The sequence below is a fragment of the Cimex lectularius genome, unplaced genomic scaffold, assembly GCF_000648675.2.
Source record: "Cimex lectularius strain Harlan isolate CLEC.00 unplaced genomic scaffold, Clec_2.1 scaffold70, whole genome shotgun sequence".
Classification (NCBI taxonomy): Eukaryota; Metazoa; Arthropoda; class Insecta; order Hemiptera; family Cimicidae; genus Cimex; species Cimex lectularius.
Window position 1 is genome coordinate 1,106,047 of NW_019392651.1, and position 21,454 is coordinate 1,127,500.

General features: G+C 33.4%; 2 protein-coding genes across 4 annotated transcripts in view; one reads left to right on the forward strand and one right to left on the reverse strand.

Annotated features, from left to right (window-relative positions):
* Positions 1-6,942, forward strand: part of LOC106667667 — a 99,845-nt gene extending 92,903 nt beyond the window's left edge. For 2 of the 3 annotated variants that reach the window (XR_002911025.1, XR_002911026.1), the window contains one exon: positions 6,796-6,942. Coding sequence is in view for 1 of the 3 variants with exons in the window: in XM_024230663.1 (XP_024086431.1) it covers positions 6,796-6,856 (61 nt within the window). In the remaining 2 variants the exon portion in view is untranslated. The remainder of the gene's footprint in view (positions 1-6,795) is intronic. The other variant, XM_024230663.1, reaches the window with a different exon arrangement.
* LOC106667682 (CUGBP Elav-like family member 1) overlaps positions 1-21,454 on the reverse strand; it is a 661,474-nt gene that overhangs the window by 638,811 nt on the left and 1,209 nt on the right. Inside the window, exons 2-3 of the mRNA XM_024230661.1 lie at positions 15,343-15,433; positions 6,422-6,495 (exon numbers count right to left, since the gene is read on the reverse strand). The gene's annotated coding sequence lies outside the window, so the exon portion shown is untranslated. The remainder of the gene's footprint in view (positions 1-6,421; positions 6,496-15,342; positions 15,434-21,454) is intronic.

Here is a 21,454-nt window from a genome sequence, read left to right on the forward strand (position 1 = left end):
CGTGACTTCCTGACAAGCGACACTACTGCATACAAATTTTGATTGATATCGCTAAATAAATATCAAACAAGTTATGATGACAAGAAATTCAAATTATTGTATTCGTTCCTGTTGAGTATATGTAAGAGCAACGGTACAGGAATTGAAGACGGAAAGCGAAGGAATCCAGATTAATCGGAGCGTTATAAATTATTTTATTGTTGGAAGTGGGAATTACAAGGGAATAGTGCTGGAGATGGGTCCGCCTTGGCGAAAGTACCATTCTTACAGCCAGAGCAGCTGGATAGGTTCTCAGAAAACGGTCTTATTTATGAATTGCCCTCATTCTATAAACGACCCCGAACCCCCTGTGTACATTAGTTAAGACATTTTACAGCTTCATCCCCCTTTTAATGAGGATGTATTTTAAAATTGATTTCGCTTTCCTACAGCAATCCCTTAGCTGTTGATTTACGTGTTATAATTCCCAAGTTTTTACATTATTCAATAAAGTAGTATTGAATTATTATTTTAACGTCCTTTAGATTCAAATAGGAAATTTATTGCAAAGAGATAAAAGGTTCCAGTTTTCATAATTCATACAAACACAGTGCACACGTAAGACGTTTTAAGGTGTTTCACTTTGATTATATGTACATCAGCTATTAAATATAATATATATATNTATATATATATCAACAGCTTGCCTATGTTTGTGTTCGCAAAACTCGAAAAGAAGCCGGCCGGCCGATTCACTCGAAATTTTGACACAACGTTGAATTCGAATACGCCCATGTTTTTATCGTAAAATGAAATTTTGACAACGTAGCATTCTAATTCGCGGGTTTTTGAAAAAAGAATTCATTTCTTTCTTTTTTCCATTTGATCGTCGTCTGTGTTCCATCAGCTGACTTATTTTCAAGACAATTACTGGAAATAGGTGACGGACCTTTACCCTCAAATCTAGAACCAGGAAAAATCACTTTCCCATCTAATTTGTTCAACATTTTGACTTCAAAATAAGAATTAGTAAAATTGTTTTATTTTTTACAATAAAACAAATCATCAAAATCACGCCTAACTGAGCTGAAGCGCCACTCTGTCGGCTAAAACTATCGTCGTGATATGAAAACATCATTCTAAACATAATCTCAGGTGAAACAGAGACATACAAATCCAGTGACTTCTTGATGACCTCAAGATAAGAAGTGAAGTTTCCAATGGAATTTCTTCATCCTCCATGTTCTCGAATTATTGTCACGCATATAAATTTCAAAATTGAAGTGCCATTATTACTCCGAAACAACTGTCAGCCAAAGCTGGCAATGGTACACGATCAGAAGTTAAAATATTAATGAACAATCTAATTAAAACAGCAATTCGGATTGGACCACATAAAGGCCAACTTCAAACGACTTCAATCACCAATACGTCTTTCGTTCGGTATGACAATGAATAAAGCGAAAGTAAGGACAATCTATGCAAGTGTGCGGTCTGAATTTAGAAAACCGTTCCTTCACTCATTGGCAATGGGTCTCTGAATCGGTAAACCATCTGGTCTTTATGTTTATACGAAAAATGGACAAATATATAGTCAATCCACTATATTTACCTTTACGATAAAAAATTTTGCCGTAGCCACCGAAACGAAAGGCAAGGTATTTAATTGAATAATGTGTTTTCTCGGTGAATTAGTAGTAAGGTGAATAGTAGTATCGTATAGTATAAGTAGTAGTAGTATAGTAAAAGAAAACTTATTTTTACTTTCCAATTCATTTCATATGAGATTGGGCCATGGCGAAGCGTAACCAGGTACTAGCTAGTTTATTATGTTTAAGCTGTGAAGTAACAATCACGCCCCAAGAAGAAAATATAAAGCTAGTTTTACCTAAAGAAGTAGCACAAGAAATTAAAAATTTATCTGCTAAAAAGATACCAGGATATGCCCTTATCACTGGAGAAATACTAAAACAATTGCCAAAAAAGGGCATAGTTAAACTAACATTACATATTTAATGCTGCAATCAGACTGAAAAATGTCCCCAGCATCTGGAAATTCGCAGAAGTCATTATGATAAAAAAACAGGAAAAACGGCGAACGTGGTCAAACCGTATAGACAAATATCGCTGCTACCGACAGTGTGTGAACTCTTCGAAAAAATATTATTAAAACGAATAAAACCCACTGTAGAAAAAAAAGAAAATCATTCCTGACCACCAATTTGGATTGCGAACAAGACATTCAACAATAGACCAAATTCACCGAGTAACGGACGTAATAGAAAAATCTAAGAAGACCAAATTTGTCCCCTGCTATCTTCCATGATGTCTCACAAGCTTTTGACAAGATCTGACATGATGGATCAATAAACTAAAAGGTATGCTACCAAAGCAGTAGGTCGATATTATCAGTTCCTACTTAACTGACAGACTGTTTAGAGTCAAACAAGAAGATCAATATTCAAAATTAAAAACAATAAATGCAGGAGTGCCACAAGGAAGCAAATTAGGTCCACTGCTTTACTTGTTATACACCAGTGATTTTCCAAAAATAGATGGAGTAAAAATTGCAGATGACACAGCGGTGATATTCTAGGACCGACTATCACCCGTTCAACCAAAATCCTCCAAAATAATAGTAAGAAAGTAAAATTGTAATAAGATAAACGAATGGACAAAAAAATAGAAAATCAAGCTAAATCACCATAAATCAGTTCATTTAATCATTATAAACAAAAACGTGGACCATGTTCCGTCGCTCATAATCGATATAACCATATAGCGATACAGCTAAATATCTGAGAATGACCTTAGATGTCAAGCTGTGATGGAAAGAACACGTGAAGAAAAAAATGACAGAAATAGGTTTAAGGTTTAGACAACTATACTAGTTGATAGGACGTGGCTCCAACCTTGCAATACAAAATAAAATATTGTTATATAAACAAGTCATAAAGCCTATGTGGACATAAGGTATTCAACTATGGGGTTGTACCAAACACAGCAATATCAAAATCATACAAACACTCCAAAACAAAATCTTACCTAACATGGTCAATGCACCTTGGTACATAAGGAATAAGGACTTACATAGGGATCTTAAGATCCCTGAAGTTACGGTGGAAATACAAAATTTGCCGCCAAACACCAGGCTCGCCGCAGCCAGCACGAGAATGTGGAAGCGACCAAACTCTTAAATAACCGAAACATGGTCAGAAGATTAAAAAAACAAAGCCAAAAATAACAAGTGAATAGTGAAATGTAAATCTTATTGTACCAATGGGTTTATAAGAATGTAAACATTTATTTATTTTATAATATTATTGTAAAATTAATGTTTGGTAAAATAAGACCAGTTTTCATAAATAAATTTAATTAATTAAAATTTAAGCTTTAAATTACATTAAATTATTTTAGTATTATAACAGGGAAATAATTTAGTTAAATTGAAAATACCATTAGGATATGTCAAAAAAACTGCAGGGCAACATTTAAATGAGTTCAATCTCATTATTTCAACAACGGATTTATCTTCAGGAAAAACAGTTCATCACATCCACTGTCAATACAAAAGTCACATTAAGTTTCGTGAACAACGTGCTTTAGTCAGTAAGAATTATCAAGCGAAAAAGCTGGTGATGCAGTGATAAATTATTGAATAAAAAACCTTCGTGCCGACCAAAAGCCGTTCGCATCGTGGCTCTAATTAAATCAAAACACTGCGCTAACCCAATTATATGTGCGTTCCATAAAACAGGAATAACCTGCTTCAAAGTTGGTGCATGTCCCTATAACAGAAGGCCGGGTATAAAAATGAAATTCTAATTAAATAAATTATAGAGGTGGAGTGTGAAAAGGGACGGTCCCCAACATATTCAGGCGGGCATTCTCGGGTTACGACTCTTTTGTGCAACATAAAAGTGTCAGGGAGAAGAGGTGAAACGCATTTCAACCCTTTTAAAAAGCCTTTTCCTTTCCTAATGTGAGCCGGGCCTTGCCGTCAAAAAGAAATTCACGTTTAACGGTATTCCGAATAGTCTCGCTGAGTAGTTATATGTATCATGCTTTCTATTTAATTAAACACTTCATTAGAAATCCGAGTGGAATATGTATACAGAATATTCGACGAAAAGCAGCTATGGTTTTTTTCGTTACTAAAGGAAATGTAAATAGGTGAGAAATACAAAAGTTATGGAAAACAACATCTTTCCCTAACAACCTCAATTTAACAAAGCTTTTACATAAATATCTTCTGTGTTGCAGCAAGTTCTTTTCTGTAATTATTTCTTTTGTATTACACTTACCTGTTTTCATGAAAATAACCATTAATCTTCCGGAATAATTGTCAAAAGTTTCTTTTTGTTCTGTTTACGAAAAAAGTGATTTATGATTCTTCGTATAAATCGTTAAAAGGTGAAAATTAATTATGTTTTTTATATTTTTGACAGTTTTGACCAGAATATATTAAGTTTTTGGTTTTTGTAAAGTACATACACTCCCTAATTATTAGGACTATTCTTGAAATTTTATCCGAAATTTAACATTTCGTCTGTCGGCTTTTTGTTACCTTATGTGTTTGTGTGATTTCAGTGAAGTCAGGTTTGCGGTATAATGTGGCGATAGGTTTGGTGCATGCATTTTTCAATGCGTTGTGTGGATTAAGTTTTGCGTTTGTACTTGTTAAATTGTTGTCTTTGCACGTACATAGGATGATACAAAAAAATTTTAAAACCAGTCAAAGACAAAAGTTAATTAGTATAAAAGATACAACAAGGAATTGAAAGTGGAAGAAGATAAAAAGACCAAAGCAAATAAATGACAAACTGAACAAAACTAATGTAAAGATCAGGGAAATTGACCGTTAAAAAATGTTAAACTAAAAAATGTAATAATAAACAAGATTAAAATTACCCAAAACCAGCTGACTACTCTTCTGATAAGGAAAAAATTGAATTATAAATATATAGCAAATTTAATAAAAACCATTGAAAGGTGAAACGCGTTTGACAAACCAACCGGGAGAAATATGAAAATACCTCAAATTCGCATTCAAAAATTATTATCATATGACCAAAAACGTACTTTATGAATGCAAAAATTCTAACCAATTTTGATGATGACAATTAGACTATTTCTGGCTAGTAATAATTTATTTTTCTAAAATTTGAAAATATAATTTTATATTGTAAAAACACTAATATATGTGATTGTGTCCTGGTATTTTAATTGAGCAAGTTTTATTGTCGTTGATAATTTTTACCACTCATCAATTTATCTTTTTTTTTTTTTTTTTTGCTTTCAACAATTTACACAAATCAGATAAAACATTTCTCTTAACTACTTATTTCTACCCAGAATTTTAATTGTTGTCTTATTTATTTAAATACGAAAACATTTGTAGATGTTTGTTATTTTACTATTGACATTATGGTTCATTAATTGGAGTTTTTACATTTATACATAATTAATAATAATATTGAAAATTGAAATAGTCACACTTAGATGTAAAAATAAATAAAAAATAAACTTATTAAATCGGTAAATTGGTTTCATTTTCATGTAATTAAACATTTGAAATATTTTTCTCTGCCCCATTGACATGTATTAATCATTGATGATTTACTAAAGGTAATGAATAATTTAATTTTATCTGAATTCGGAGATGTAATAAAGTTTTAAAATACTCAGTATTTCAACTTTGAAATTTGACGTAAAAACAATTGTTGAGACCGACCCAACGAACATTCAAATGCACTTAGCAAGCAAACCCGTTGACAAATAAAAGTTAGTTCGTTAGGATGAGTGTGTAAAAAATAATTATTTTCCAGTGGGTACAATTGACATCTTGACATGAGAATGTTTTAATCATTGATCTGCATAAAAATTAACATAATAATACTGCAATTCGACCGGAACTAAACATATTTTGTATGGACGTTTTTCACTTTAAAACTTCAAACTGCGAGATTATGTACATTTTGACAACAGTTAGATCAAAAATGATGGGTAATGGTTAAAATTGTAGGCAAATGCTTGTTGTACATAAACCAAGATCATAAAATAACGCTGTGGTGTTCTATTTAAACATGTAATACATGTGCTACTCAGTTCAATAGCATAAATGTAAATTAATTATTAACTAATGCAATAATAGATTTTGCTATTTAAAAGATGTACTCTGGGTTTCAATTTCACTTGTTGTATTGCATTAATATTTATTGAATTAAGTCATTTTTTATTTCAGATTTTATATTAAACAAAACGTTATTAATAATTTAAATTATATCTACAGTAATCTTGGGCATTAATTATAAATAAAATAGAAAAACTTTATGGGACCCAATTTGACAATTATAGTTAATTTGTTGAGTGAATGAAATAATTGCTTCTGTTTAAATTGCGTTTGTTTAAACTAGAAAAATATTGTTATAGTAAATCTTACCTTGTGTGTGTGTGTCGTGAAATTCTTGTGTAAAAACAATTGTGTTACTAAAAACAAGACAGCAGCGCAAAACACTGAAAAATACACAAAACATGAGAACTAGTAAGAACAAGAGTAAGATTCTAAATTTTTATCTTTAAACACTACATAGCAATACGTCGATTATTTCATAACATACGAAAATTCACAATTGTATTATAATTAATCATCGCTACATGCCTGATAACTATCACTAACTGTTTGTGAGTAGAACATGTATTACAATGATTTAATTGTTATACTTACTTCTTATAAACATTTTTTATAAATGCAATATATTCGTCAATATATTAACGAGTAAGATATAAGACTAAAGATTCTCCATATTTTTCTAGGATTTCTACAAGAAATTTACGATCTTTCTACAAGAAATCCTTCAACCTGATGATGAGCTAAGGGCTCGAAATCCGGACGTTACAAAACAACTTAATGTGAGTAAGAACTCTTTTTTAAAAAAGGATAAGTTTGATTGCAATGTCTTACATAATTTGTACACATAATAGCTATTTTGTTATGTTGTAGTTAAAATAAAAAATTTACATGAATTTTTATTAATTAAATTTAGAAAAACATATGTTAATTGTGAATAGTAGAGTTCCTGTGACTGTTAGGAGCGTAACGTACTTGAATGCAGCATAAGTTTCAATGATTGATATCAAATTCAATGAATTAAAAATATTGACAGCTATCAAATTACAAAACGTAATGAAACAGGATAAGCGATTGAGAAGTGTTGACGGTACGTCAACGGGAAATGTAATCTTTATAATTGAATCATAGCAAAACATTGTATAATAAGAGACGATTTTTATAATCAGAAGAGCTAATGTCACAATTTGAATGATTTAGTGTAATCAGATTTGTCAAACAGCGGTTTTATTAGCCGGCTATCAAAATGTACCAGTTGTACATTAATGTATACGGCCTGTCACATTTTCAGCAAACGAGGCGACGAAGATTATTACTATAAAGTCAGTGCATTATCAATAGTATCCAGACATACCAACGGTTAAATATATCATTTAAAAAATATAATAAACTGCACAAAAATTCCCATCATGAATAGTACAAAACTATTCGTAGCCTGTACCATAGTTTGTTAAACGTCACCATCTACATATTAATTTTTATTGAATGTATTTATTGTAGGAAGTAGGCCCTGTTATTGGTTTTGTTCATATTAATATTAGAATATTTTTCCGGAAGTAGAACATTACAACATATTCACTATTTTTGACACGTTTGACCAATTAATATCATACAATTAATTAAGGTTTTTAGTTGAGATAAAAAAGTCAGTGTCACGAGCGGGATTCGAACTCACGACCTTTGCCTTGATACGCCGCTTCTCTGCCACTTGCGCTATGCTGACTTCGATCCTTTCGTTCACTAACTTCCCATTCTGAAATTCAAAGGGTGGGATTGAGATAGGAAGTTAGTGCCCGAGAGGATCTTAGTCACGATAGCTCAAGTGGTAGAGTAGCGGCGTATCAAACCGAAGGTCGTGAGTTCGAATCCTGCTCGTGACACTGGCTTTTTTATCTCAACTAAAAACCTTAATTAATTGAATTACAATATATATTACAATTAAGGGCCAGGAAGCATTTTGTTCCAAATACTTATATGAAAAACAATCCTCCGTTCGATTTTCTTTAATCTTATGAGAACAGTCAACCCAATCTGTGTTTAGAGAAAGGATCTGATTTTTAATTAATATTACTAATTTATTAGAGACTAATTTATATGCACCTCATTGGTGGTAACAAATGACCTAACACATAACAGTGGATAATAATTGATAAATTTTAGTTTTCTTAGTTTACTCGAGTTTATTAGCAAGGGGAAATGGAGAACACTTAGAGATCAAATCAAGATGAATTGAAATGGCAAGACTCCACAAATTTTTATATTGAATTACACAGAAAGATTAAAAAATAAATGTGTAAAGAAAAAAAATACATTAAAAAACAAAAACAGAATTTTTGTATTTATTTGTTTATTTTAACACTTTAATAACTTGTTGTTTATTTTTATAGAATTATTCAGAAATCGTGAGATGCGGTCTGGTGTGATGTAGGTTTCAGAAAAACATTTCTTTTAACGTGCCAACGTTTCGATCTTTATTGAGATCATCTTCAGGGCTCAATAAAGATCGAAACGTTGGCACGATAAAAAAAATGTTTTTCTGAATATAATGTTAGTTATCAAATTATTAGTTGTTATTATTATCAATAATTAGATTTATCAATAAATTCGAATTTATAAAAATTCTTAAAAGCATGGTTTTAAGTCGAAAGTTAACTTGGGCATCGACGGACAAAGCCCAAGTGCAGGGTGAGCCTCGCTCTACCACACACGATAGTCTACAACGGTTTAAGGCTAGTCTCCATCGATTGGAAGGAAGTGGTCAACCATGATTTCGACGGTTAGAGACGATCGATTTTTTGTTCTTATCGCACAACGAAACCCTCATTCAACGGCTTCCAGGGCAGGTTGTCAACTCCAAATGGATCATAATGTAAGGGAGAGTTGTAAAAGAGCCATCCGAAGGCTTCGTGAGAAAACCTAGATTTTAAATATCCCACATCAGGTTCTCTACTACTGGAGAGGCATCGAGTGAAAAGGAGACTATTCGCTAAACCAGCATCTCGCTTTAACGTTAGAATCGAAGCTGTTCTCTTCACAGATCAGACGGAGAACGCTTTCCTTTATATGCCATGCGGCAGTCAGTTATGGTATGGGGAGGAATCACCGACCCTGCCTGAAATTATTATCGTACAGAAGTGAGAAATATACTTTGGCTGCACAAAGGCAGAGGGAGCAACATTAGTAAAAGTTCTGCTGGAAGCTATGGCCCCATTCGTGTCAATTAGTGGGGGCAACTTCGTGGTAATACATGGTAATACTCGACCCTAAGAATTATCGATATAAGATAAAAGATAAATTAAAAACTTTCAATTAATTAAAGTTTTTAGTTGAGACAAAAAAATTAGTGTTAGGAGCGGGATTCGAACCCACGACCTTCCACCACGATAGATACGCCGCTACTCTAACACTTGAGCTATCCTGACTTCAATCCTCTCGGACACAAACTTCCCATCTCAACCCCACCATTCGAATTTGAGATGGGAAGTTGGCTTCCGAGAGGATCGAAGTCACTATATCTCAAGTGGTAAAGTAGCGGCGTATCTAGCCGAAGGTCGTAGGTTCGAATCCCGCTCGTGACACTGACTTTTTTTTATCTCAATTAAAAACCTTAATTAATTGAAAGATATCCATTGGTCAAGCGGACCACAAAAACTAGTGAAGTTAATAAATTAAAATTATATCACTGAAAGAAACTAAAACCCTGAATAATTTCAGCGATTTTTGCGGCTCAACTATTATGTAAACCGTCAAGACAGGCCGATCTTGAGCAAATAACGAATTGTACGCCGTGATATATTTGGAGAATTATTATATGGAGAATCAATATAAGTTTTATACCATCAACTACAATAAAGAGGCTCAGTAGGTCAAAAAGAATCAGAAGGTGCCAATAAAACGACAAAGAAAACACCTCCCGATTGAGTCAACTTATCCGATATATGTTTCCTGATGGAAGGAGGGTGCAAAAAAAAAGAGTAAAGAAAAATAGATACCCGACGGGACTGGTGGACAATGGGTGAATCTCGTTACGATTCCGGCACTGTCTTTCCCAGAGAAACTTGAGCCGTCCTCAAGAGTATACCAATAAAAAAAGGGGCCAAAGTTTTCTATGACATCAGAGTTTGGCCAAGTGTTGATTATCTGCTCCCCCTTAGTCTAGCACCCTCGTTTTAGCCACTTTAGCCGCCTCCCGGTGAACAAGACCATTTCCTGATTAGCTTCCGTCCGTTTACCCTCTTCCTTATTCCTTGTTCCTTGCCAATATCAGTGATATTTCTCTTAAAATTTGTTCTTTGCGAAAAAATACAGAAGAATTAGATAAAACATCATTTATGATGTACGAATTTCAATTACCGTGAATAGAAGAAGTTTGAATTTGAAGTGTATTAATGGTAATTTTAGAGGGTTGCTAAAACGCCCCTTTCAGACTGCTTTATCTTCCATTAACTACTAGTATTTCTAGAAGTACTGGGAAAATAATTTCATTATTTGACATTGTAATCTTTGTATTCCTTCCACAGTTCTTTGTAGGAGTCAAAACACGTTTGCCTGCGGAGAAGTTTTGACACAATATGACATAAAGCTTATTGAGTTTTCTCGCCTTATTTTCACACACTGTCTAACGTAAAATGGCACTGAGGTAAATAAAGGGTTTAAGGACAATTTCATTCGAAGTCTCAAGCATACTATCGAGCTTTCTGTCCGTCGGCATATACAACAAGAAGAAGTAGACTAAATTAAAATAGTAAAACCATCAACCACGCAACTGAAGTAGACTTGCTAATGGACTTTTATACTAAATAATGGCCGCATGTTGCAATATTTACAGATAATGTTAACAAAATTATGTAATCTCCGAAGATGATATTCATATTTTCAGATGGCAGTAAAATAAACGGCCATGTTGGTTGTGCATTTGTTCCTACGAAGGCTTAATGAAAATTCATGAGGAAAAGAACACGTTGGAAAACTGGTGTTCAAAGAACCAGCCTGAACTGCTGGCTATGTCGAAAGCCTTAACCTGGACAGAAGACAATAACCAAAAATTGGGCAGAAGAACAGTCACAGTTTGCACAGACAGTCAATTTCCTTTCTTTTTCTTTTTTTTTTTAATCCAATACCAACGAAACCATTTACCGACGGTTGAAAAAAATAAATCAAGCTAATAGCCTCAGTCTATATGTATATATAGATAAAACGGAGAAAAGTTCTTTATAGACACACCGGTGATAAAGAAGCTGATGCCTTAATTAAAGAAGCGGCTTTCAGTTCAGAAGAAACAACGTGCCACCAACTACCCTTTAATTACCTACAAGCTAAGACAAGAGATGATAGCTTGAAACTATGGGAAAACGAATGGGCTGCAGAAACTAAAGGTAAGCACACCATAATGTTCTTTCCTGTGGTAGCAAATCGAATGAAATGTGAGTTCAAGCTAAATTACAAAGCCACTCAAGTACGTACAACTTACGAGCTTAACTCTATCGATTCCACATTATAGACGACCCTACATGTCCAACCAGCTGAACAAACATGGGATGGTGGGAACATTGGGAGTTAACAAATGTTCGTTATTTGAGAAACAGAGATCACCATTTGAACGAGACGTCATGGGACTTTCTCATGAGCAATTCGAAATATATTTTCCTCGACTCTATTGATTTTAACTTAATGTGACACATATAGTGTACATAATAACCAATAAACTGCCCATTGGTTTTTAGTTCTCCGCTATGAAAACCTGTTAAGACTTTGTGCTTGTTTTCGTTCCCTTCGATATATTATTAAGTCATTTCCTTTCACATCTTGGTAAGAGGTTTTTTGGATTGCTCGTGTCCCAAAAAGACTTACTTCTTTCATCGCTCTTGCCTTGCCTTATTTTTTTTTTAAATTTTTATTTGTATGTGTTCTTTGATAATGAGCTCTATCTAGCAAAATGGTTTTATTGCAAGGAAACATTCTCCTTTGTTTTCATCTACTTAAATCCTGCGAGGGAGGACTATTAAGCTTATGTAACGTTATGTTTGATCATGCAATTCAGAACCATCTTTAAGAAAATGATGATGTACACCAGGGGTGCTCAAACGGTCGATCGCGAGTGCTTTTTGAGTAGATCTCGAGAAGAAAAAATTTTTTAATAAGTAGGTAGGTAACTAAACTACAAAAATGTATTACGTAATAAAATAACACTGCTTGCGGCAAAAGGTGGCTTTATCAAAGGAACGCGCGGCACTTGTCAAAGAAAAGCCGCGTTGTTTCTAGACTAGTAGACAGTACAGTCTAGTCTAGAAACAACGAGAGACAGTACAGTCTAGTTTCGGGCGGCGCGTTGGACGGGAACATTCGAGACTTTCGTTCACGCCGATATAAATGTTGTGCCTGCAGGAATTGGAGTCATTCTGAATTGTAACTTGATGGCGATACTACGTCGATACAAAGTTTATTATTAAATAGTGGAAAATGAGTGCAGTGAAATCTAAAACGTATCATTTTAATAAGGATTGGGAGGAAGAATTTTTCTTTTGTATGGTGAAGGATAAGTGCATTTGTGTTATTTGTCGTGCGTCAGTTGCAATACCTAAGCGTGGTAACTTAGAGAGGCATCATAAAACGGTTCATAAAAACTATGAAAAGGATTTTCCGCCACAGAGTGAATTAAGAAAACGAAAAGTAAGTGATTTGATATCTTGTTTGAAAAAAGAACAATCCATATTCACAAGACCAGCCAAACAATCAAAAGCTGCTACGATCGCGTCATTTAAAATATCTCATATATTGGCGAAACACAAGAAACCATTCGAAGATGGATCGGTGGTGAAGGAAGCATTTATTGAAGCGGGTGAGACTTTATTTGGAGATTTTAAAAATAAAACAGAAATCATGTCTGCTATTAGAGAACTTCAGTTATCTCGTCCGACTGTCACAAGGCGTATTGAAGTTATGAGTCAGGACATCGCAGATAAACTAAAACATGATATCATGGAATGTACATACTTTTCTTTACAGTTCGTGTATGTACGACAACCCTGCATCACACACACTTGCAGCCTCTCAGAGTCGATCGTAAGTAGTCTAAAAATATTGAGGTAGATCGCCAGCAGTTCAAGTTTGAGCACCCCTGATGTACACAATATAAAATTTTTAGGTTTGATCAAAGTATTTGTACTCACTCAAAGTTTGTGTTTTCTGTGTTGCCATGTCATTGTTGTGTGACCTAGTGAGATTTTAAGACACATAACAGTGATACGATAACCCATAAAAAACACAGTTTGAGTGAGTACAAATACTTCGATTAAACCTAAAATTTCGATATTATGTACATTGTCGTATTCATACATATTAATATCTTATACATATTTGTATAATTTACACAATATTTATGAATCCATAGCCCTGAAGATGATCTCAATAAAGATCCAAGGGGGCGTCGGTGGCAGCAACGGTTTAGCGTTGACACGGCACTCATCACTGTAAGGTAAAGGTCCCTGGTTCGAATCCAGCGTTCCTGCATTCGAACACGACATACTTACAAATGGGCTTTTTTTCAAAAATACCGGCACCCCGAGGGTTGGTATGACCTCTGCTGTTGCGAACCCTCGTAAAAAAAAATTAAAAAATAAATTTAAAAAAATAAAATAAAAAAAGATCGTTGGCACCCTAAAGAAAATGTTTTTCTAACCTACATTATACCCGACCGCATCTCACCATCTTTAATAATCATTAATTAATGGTCACTAATTACACACTTTAAGAAAATGATGTTTCAATGAGCTACTGATAGCTCCTTTTTACTGATATATTCAATCACTCTCTCATTAATAGTTTTATATAGGTTTAAAGAGACTCTAGGTTATTTTTATACGAAAAAATTTCAATAATTATTTTATTTTACAGTTAGGAGAGTGCTGTAGGCAATTGTGAGTGTGATAAACTGTCGGCTCGTAGACTGCGCGGTCGTGGGTTCATTTCGCCGCTGGCCTTTTTTTTAAGCTACACTCCCCCCCCCAAAAAAAAACAAACTATTTGTTATAAAACCTCAACATATGTGTACTTTGGCTAATATGTAAGTCTAATGTTATTAAAAATAACCGTGTTTTTTCAGTTTTAATACATTAACATACCTAAGCTGGATTTGTATGAAATGAAAGATTTCAACTACATTGTACATTTAAATTAGCTGTACTAAAATATCCACAATGTTCTTTGGAATAATTTTACTTTATACTAATATTTTGGGCCGATTTTTTTCCAGTATTTTAATTTTTACCATTCTGAAAAAAAATTCGTTTTAAAAACTTATTGATAAAAATTATCAGCATCTTATTTATGACTGCAGTTTTATATATAGCACGAAACTGGCGACAAACTTTCCTTTTAGTGGTAAGCTCGATAAACAAAGCGGTTTAGTTAATACCTCCGTTTAATAGGATTTCCTTAGAGGGGCCATAAATTTTATCGAATATAATGGGGCCGGAGTGGACCGTAAAGCCCTCAGCCCAATAAGGGGAAAAATGTGACAGGAATGATTCAGATAATAAAATTTTTAGTGCTGCCTAGGGGAATTTTTATTTCTTTTTATTTTGACCAGTGTGGCCGAGATTAACACGTGCGTTCGCAATCTGATAAATTGACCTGGTAAACACGATCCAATGTGTAAATAATAGGTTAATACGATTAAAATAATGGGATTGCTAAAAGACATGGCAATACAGGTTGTAATTGTTTAAACTGTGCATATTGCTATCCTCGCACTGCATATTTCTGTGTGTGTCAAGTAAACAAAAACAAAAGTTTGAATATAATTTATTCTGCTTGCTTTTTAAATTAACATATTAAAAATGGCAAATTTTAATCAGTACTTGGTAAACAATAAATCTCAATTAGCATTTAAAATTATTTAAGTCGAAAAAAAATTCTTCTTAACTATTATTATTTCTAAATTGTGAAATTAGTTTTTATTTCCTAAGCTTTTCCCAAAATTGTTTTCCCATAAATTATATACAACACAATTGTTTATGTCATTCACATAATTTAATTTTAACTAACATCATTAAAGATCACTTAGCAGTACTACCAGTGGGTAGTTTCTCCATTCTGGTTGATCGATTTATTTGTAACCACACCGTTACTTTATACCAAAATGGAGTTGTAATTTATAATTTTTAAAAAAATACCATCATATATTTGATGTCTTGCGTTATTATAGAAATAGTTAAAAAATTGATTTCACTTGCCATTGTTTACTTAAACTCAACGGTAATGAGCCAGGAGATCAATCTGAACCACTTAATCCATCTCCGTCTGTCCTCAATCTTCACCCACATTCTGAAATTAAAAACATAAATGGAATCACACCTAATTTTTTAAACGTAATATATCTTACATTTCCCCCATTATTATTGCCAAATGGTAATAATTACCAATTAAACATACGTTGGTAAAATGTTATGGGGTTATCATTCGATCCGCTTATAATCAAACTTTGTATTTTTATAGTATAATGGTAATTATTATAATTAATTAAGGTTTTTAGTTGAGATAAAAAAAGTCACTGGCACGAGCGGGATTCGAACCCACGATCTTCGGCTTGATACGCCGCTGCTCTACCACTTGAGCTATCGTGACCTCGATCCACTCGGACACCAACCTCCCATCTCAATGGCAAAAAAAATGGCAAAAAGGAGGGAAACTTCAAAAGGTGCGGTTGAGATGGGAGGTTGGTGTCCGAGTAGATCGAGGTCACGATAGCTCAAGTGGTAGAGCAGCGGCGTATCAAGCCGAAGATCGTGGGTTCGAATCCCGCTCGTGCCACTGACTTTATTATCTCAACTAAAAGCCTTAATTAATTATAATATATTAATTGGTCATGCGGACCACGAAATTAGTGAATTTAATGGTAATTATGTTGAAATCCACCAACAGCTTAATTATCGTCCGGCCATCCAGATTTAACAATTCTCGCTGATTTGTCTTGTCAAATACATTTAGGCACTCGGCCAACTAACTATTAGAATATGCAATATGCAGTAAAATGCATAAGATTAAGATCAACTATAGTTTACAAGTTTCACACTATCAAGTTTCATCGCTGAGGATATAGGTCATATTTTCCTCCGGTTTTGATTCTTCAACCATAATTTAAATTTGTAACGGAGCCTTTAGTGTGAGGGCTAAACATCGAATCCACGTAATTTTCAAATTGCCTGTAAGTTATTACACAGAATAGATGAAATAGGGCATGACGTCCTTGTTATGTATATGGCAGTTGAGTCAATCTGCTTATTTTTTGCTTTCCTTTTTCAACCATGTTGTCTATTTCAAGCAAATAAAAAAACGCAGGTTTATTTTATTATCGCAGTATTAACTTACTTTAATTTTATAGCCCTTTAAACTTTGAATGAACTTTTGAATGATGCGTGCCTGCGTGTGTGAGTGTGTGTGTGTTTTAGTAAGGCAAGCAGTCTTGACCCTTGTCATGTGGAAAAAGTTAAAACAAAATATTTATGTCTTCAAATTCCACTAAATGCAATTATTATTCAGAAATCATGAGATGCGGTCTGGTGTGATGTAGGTTTCAGAAAAACATTTTCTTTATCGTGCCAAACTTTCGATCTTTATTGAGATCATCTTCAGGGCCTGGGATTTACAAACATTGTTTACATTTACATGCAGAAAAAATTAAATTTATTCAATGCAAAATATATTTTTTTTACTCAATCAAAGTATTTTTATTCACTACATACTTTTAATATAAAAAATATATTTTGCATTGTATAAATTTACTTTTTTCCACAGCCTACATGTATTTGTTAAATTTAAACAATATTTGTAAATCCCAGGCCTTGAAGATGATCTCAATAAAGATCGAAACGTTGGCAAGAAAAAGAAACTGTTTTTCTAAAACCTACATCACGGCAGACCGCATCTCACGATTTCCGAATATTCATCGACTAACTGTCACTAATCACAACACATTACTAAATGCAACGTTCTCATCGAAATTGCAGGACTCAAACTTCTCGCCATTTACATTGTTTCCTGGAAAAAAAACTATCAAATTTGGAATATTAAACTTCATGAGGGACTAAATGTCTTGACTGTATATTTTTGATGTGTTATCACGTTAACCGAGTTTTTGAAGTTATCCATTTTCTAGAATCTGCATAAAACCATAAACACGTGAAAATACTAAGGTTGGCTTTTCAAGATTACGAAGTACCGAAAATTAGTTATAATAGGATAATCAAAGTGGAAGTACTTATAATGTAATATCGTACATAAGCAGAAAAGCCTTTGACCATAAATAATGTATGAAAATACGTTTTCTGTCTTAAAAAGTTCTAGATTTTGAGATATTTTGTTTTATTGTACATCTGAATCTTAATATATAAATGTCAATTATTATTGTAAATTACTTTCAAAGTGCGAAAACATTAGTTTTTTATTATTTTCCTCTCCTTTCCATTTCTTTGATTTAATAGTTTTTGTAATTTCATCGCAGTTCAACATACATTAATGTATAAGTTACTTAAACAACATGTTGGATAAAATATCTTACAAACACTCATTATATAAGTGATTTACTAATTATTGATTTATATAATCTCAATTCTAAACACGTTTGTACATATATGCATACGTGTATAGAATCAAACGCATAGCTTATCGCTGCGTGCCGGTAATTTGATGTAAAATACACAAAAGCAGGTATTGAGAGAATCACCCACCCCGGTTTTGATAGTCCGGGGTGCGACCTGACCGAAGGTAGACTTCAGGGGAAGTCAACTGCCAGGTCATTTCAGCCTTTACCCAACAACCCACTTACACTTACAATAATACATGGACTGGCCATCCTCCTGGGATAATACTATGTTTTTTTTGTTTTTTTTGCAAATTTTCATTATTATTATAGATATTTATGTATACTTTTTCTAACCAATTTAATAGTGTCTCGTGTACTTATTGTAAATTAACACTCAAGAGAACTCATGGCATGAGGTCGAAAACGTTTTGGTAAAATATTAAATTTCATGCTGCAGTATATTATATTCAATAACCCACAATACAAATAATAATGCTCTTACAAATAAACAGCTAATATAAATAAATAAATATATATATATATATATATTTTTTTTAATACAATTTTATATAAAAGAGCTAAATGATATTGACGTACGTTGTATATACACTGTAAAATCAGTGGTTTATTGAACTTGATGGTAACGTCTGACCTTATTTTTTAATTAATTTTCCACGCCGAAAAGGTGGTAGACAGAACGGCATCAAATAGTTGGAGGCGTACATGTTTCACATTTATGAACAAACGTGGTGAACAAGGGACGTAATATCGATTTCATGTCGGTTATTAGAATATTTACAATTCGGGCTGAAAAACCCGGGTGAAAATTAACCGGCTCGGCACATTCGTTAGTGTTCGTTAGAGGCCGGTGTAATTAAGAAACAACCGGATGAAACGCGATGAAAAATGTACTCGCCCATGGTGGAAAATACAAAAAAGTGAAACAAATAGATTTACCTTCATGAACTACAACATTTAGAAGGAAAAAAAATTATATTATCAGATACGATCACATTCCTTAGTAATATTTAATTCCCTAGTTTTCGTGGTCCGCTTGACCAATTAATACATTACAATTAGTTAAGGTTTTTAGTTGAGATAAAAAAGTCAGTGTCACGAACGGGATTCGAACCCACGACCTTCAGGTAGATACGCCGCTACTCTTCCCCTTGAGCTAACGTAACTTCGATCCACTTGGACACTAACTTCACATCTCAACCGCACCTTTTGAATTTTCCCTCCTTTTTGCCATTTTTCAAATGTCGTATAATCTATTTGATTCGCGCGACAAATGAAATGGCCACGGAGAGCTTTAGTGAAGGTATACCTCATTTAACTTATTAAATTCACCAGTTTTCGTGTTCCGCTTGACCAATTAATATCTTTCATTCAATTAAGGTTTTTAGATGAGATAAAAAAGTCAGTGAAAAATGGCAAAAAGGAAGGAAAATTCAAAGGTGGGGTTGAGATGGGAAATTAGTGACCCAGTGGATCGAGGTCACGATAGCTCAAGTGGTCGAGCAGCGGCGTATCTAGCCGAAGGTCGTGGGTTCGAATCCCGCTCGTGACATTGACTCTTTTAGCTCAACTAAAAGCCTTAATTAATTGAGTAATATTTAATATGATATGATGGCATTTAAAGTCGTGGTATAATATTAAGATAAATCCTTACATTTTCCATGAATTTAAAAGAATTAAATGAAAGTAACAAAAAAGTCAGTTTTTAAAAATTGCTTCTCAACCTGATATTTTTACAAATGATTTTGTAGTAATTTATGTTTTTTATTTAACAACCATAACCATATAGTTAATATTTTTATTAAAATATATTTAATCAAGTTTGTTTATTAGATATTAATTTTACTTTGGTTTAAATATTCATATTAAAACATTTATGTTGTATCTCTGGTTGGCAACTCATTTTAAGTGGAAACATGTCTAAAAATGCGACAACAAAAATTAATGAAAAAAATATTAATATAATAATAATAATAATATTCTACCACTACAGAACCAATATGAATTTGCGAGGAGCCAAGTGGTTAGCGTGTAGACTCGTAGATTAAATGCTCATAGTTAATACAATATATTTTAAGATTTAAAACCAATGTAAAGAAAAAATATTTCTTAACTTAAAACAAAAAGTTTCTATTCTCACCGTCGCCCGTGGTATGTTCTTTCACCCATTCCTTCCCGCCAAAATTATCATTCAACAGCATCATCCTGAATGTTCTCTTTCTAATATGGAAAGTTGTAAAGCAATAATAAAATGTAAATACATAAATGAATTTAGAGCATTAGGATTTTTTTAATATAGAGAATAATCTGATAGATGTACTGTACAAACTGAAAATCAAGACATTTTACGTGTTTTGTAGCCTTACTGCGTCTACCTAAAACAATGCTTACGGTACACTATTTCTTATATGAGTGTACTAAATTGGGCTTATAAACTTTTTCGATTAAAACTGACAAATCATAGCTTCTTGTAATTTATGGTGGGTGATGGCCGGTGAACTCATGTTGAACCTGCATCGGGCCACTTATTGGACCGTTACCACTCGCGGGTTTGTTGAACTACTCAATCTCGTTACTGCATGGCACCATCTTCAGTGAGGAACTGCCTGTCACTTGTCAAAGTAGAGCTTATATGTCCTTGGATCCGTCGGTTGTCGCCAGGGGCGTTTGCGGTAGTAATCGTGTTCATTGGTCAGTCGTAATGTTGGTTGTTTCCGTTGTGGATTATCGTTTGAATGTGGTAAGTTTCGCAGAATGTTTTTTTTAATTTTTTTTTTTAATTTGATTGTAGGATATCAGCTACAAACATTGATGGTTTGTATGCAGGGGCTGATCAAAAATAGTAAAAAAAAAACGGATACAAAACAGGAAACTACTAAAAAACAAAGCAAAAACGAAACACAGAACAAAACTAAATGGGCAATATTTACATACAGAGGAAAAGAAACCTGCAGACTAACAAACTAGTTCAACAAACTCGGTCGAAACAGAAAAAGAATACCAAGGATAACAATCACACAAGTAAACTACTAAAAAGAAACATGAAAACAACTGACGCGCTAGACGATAACGGTTTTTATATCAACGCACGTCAATGCGCATACATATTATGTTGGACAACCTGGAAGGAAATTAATCGATGAATGCACACATCTCAGATCCTTCAGAAACAACCACGGGAAATCAAATCAACCAAACGCAATAAAAACAAGCATGGCTTTAATTCACAACAAAGAAAAGAGAAAAACGACGTAATGTAGAAAGTAGAAATATATAAACAAATAATACTTAAAAACGGTAAACTTATAAATGTACAAGTAAACTCACATTCAAAGAAAAGTAAAAACACTACATAACAAAAAACGCAAATGTTCGTAAGGAAATAGCGGAAATAACCGCCATCACGACCGACCAATGTAAACCATGACCATGCCTTCTACCTTAAACGCCCCTAGCGACAATCGACAGACGCAATGACATACAAGTTCTACTCGAACAACGTGACATATCTCATACAGGTTTTAAACTCAGTTTAAAAATTTAAAAGATATTCACTTAACAAAAATTTAACTAGTTGCTAAAAGATAACGCAATATTATTTAGTTTTACAAGATTCACAGTTCTGACACGTATTTCGAATCGAAGCGTGTGTGTAAGTTCAAACAGCATGGATAAAGAGTGACAGTGATCGCTTTCAATGATTAAATAACCAATGAAAGTTTAATCAATGTCTGCGCAGAATAACT